At 41.2% G+C, this 696-nt stretch overlaps 1 protein-coding gene across 1 annotated transcript in view; it reads right to left on the bottom strand.

The window, feature by feature from the left end:
* Window positions 1-295, bottom strand: part of LOC119593483 (ferritin, heavy subunit-like) — a 7,120-nt gene extending 6,825 nt beyond the window's left edge. The window contains exon 1 of the mRNA XM_037942421.1: window positions 30-295. Within this exon, the coding sequence (XP_037798349.1) occupies window positions 30-128 (99 nt within the window). The 5' untranslated portion in view covers window positions 129-295. The remainder of the gene's footprint in view (window positions 1-29) is intronic.
* Between the last annotated feature and the right edge of the window lie 401 nt (window positions 296-696).

Below are 696 nucleotides of genomic sequence, written 5' to 3' on the forward strand. Positions count from 1 at the left end.
CGAAATTCTATACACATAAAACTCCTTACCATTGAAAGGAAAACATAACTGGCGTGAAGTTTGAGGTTGACCTGCTTGTTAATGGCAGCCTCGCAGTCCTCATGGAAGTTCTGCCTGACTTGCCTCATCTTCTCAAAGGTCACCTCAAAATAAAGTACAAATTTCACCTCGCGTTACGTGATGCCGCCTCTTCCTCAGACCTTCTCCTCCTTCAGCTGTTGTTCCCTTGTCTGTCAGGTGTTGTTCTCCACAACACACATTTACTACGAACACAGGTTGCCAAACTGTGTTCTTGGCTCTACTCTTTTTGGGGGAATGTATTAACTCTTTGATGTTGACTAAGTCATAATTAAAACTCCTCTGGTGTAGAATTTCGTTAGATTGTAAATGCTGGTACAATGCATTTTTCTTAGCCTTAGTTCCGTAGAGTTCAAATATGCTACAAGTGTACATAAGCATTGGCGTCTTTGATTGTAACAAAGCAACCATAGGGGTGTAGCGTTCAACACAAGAGAAAAAGAGTAGAGAAACAGATCAGTATGGTAAGGTCCACAGTTCAACCTTGGTTCTTTTAGGTGAACATTTGAAGGTTGAATGGGCCCTTGACAACCTTTTCACATCAGGCTGTAGCAATAATTTTTAGTTGCTAAGTAGTACGAAAGATACTTTTTTTTCAACATGCCTGAGCCAACGCGG

Source organism: Penaeus monodon, chromosome 32 (genome assembly GCF_015228065.2).
Source record: "Penaeus monodon isolate SGIC_2016 chromosome 32, NSTDA_Pmon_1, whole genome shotgun sequence".
In the NCBI taxonomy this organism is placed as follows: domain Eukaryota; kingdom Metazoa; phylum Arthropoda; class Malacostraca; order Decapoda; family Penaeidae; genus Penaeus; species Penaeus monodon.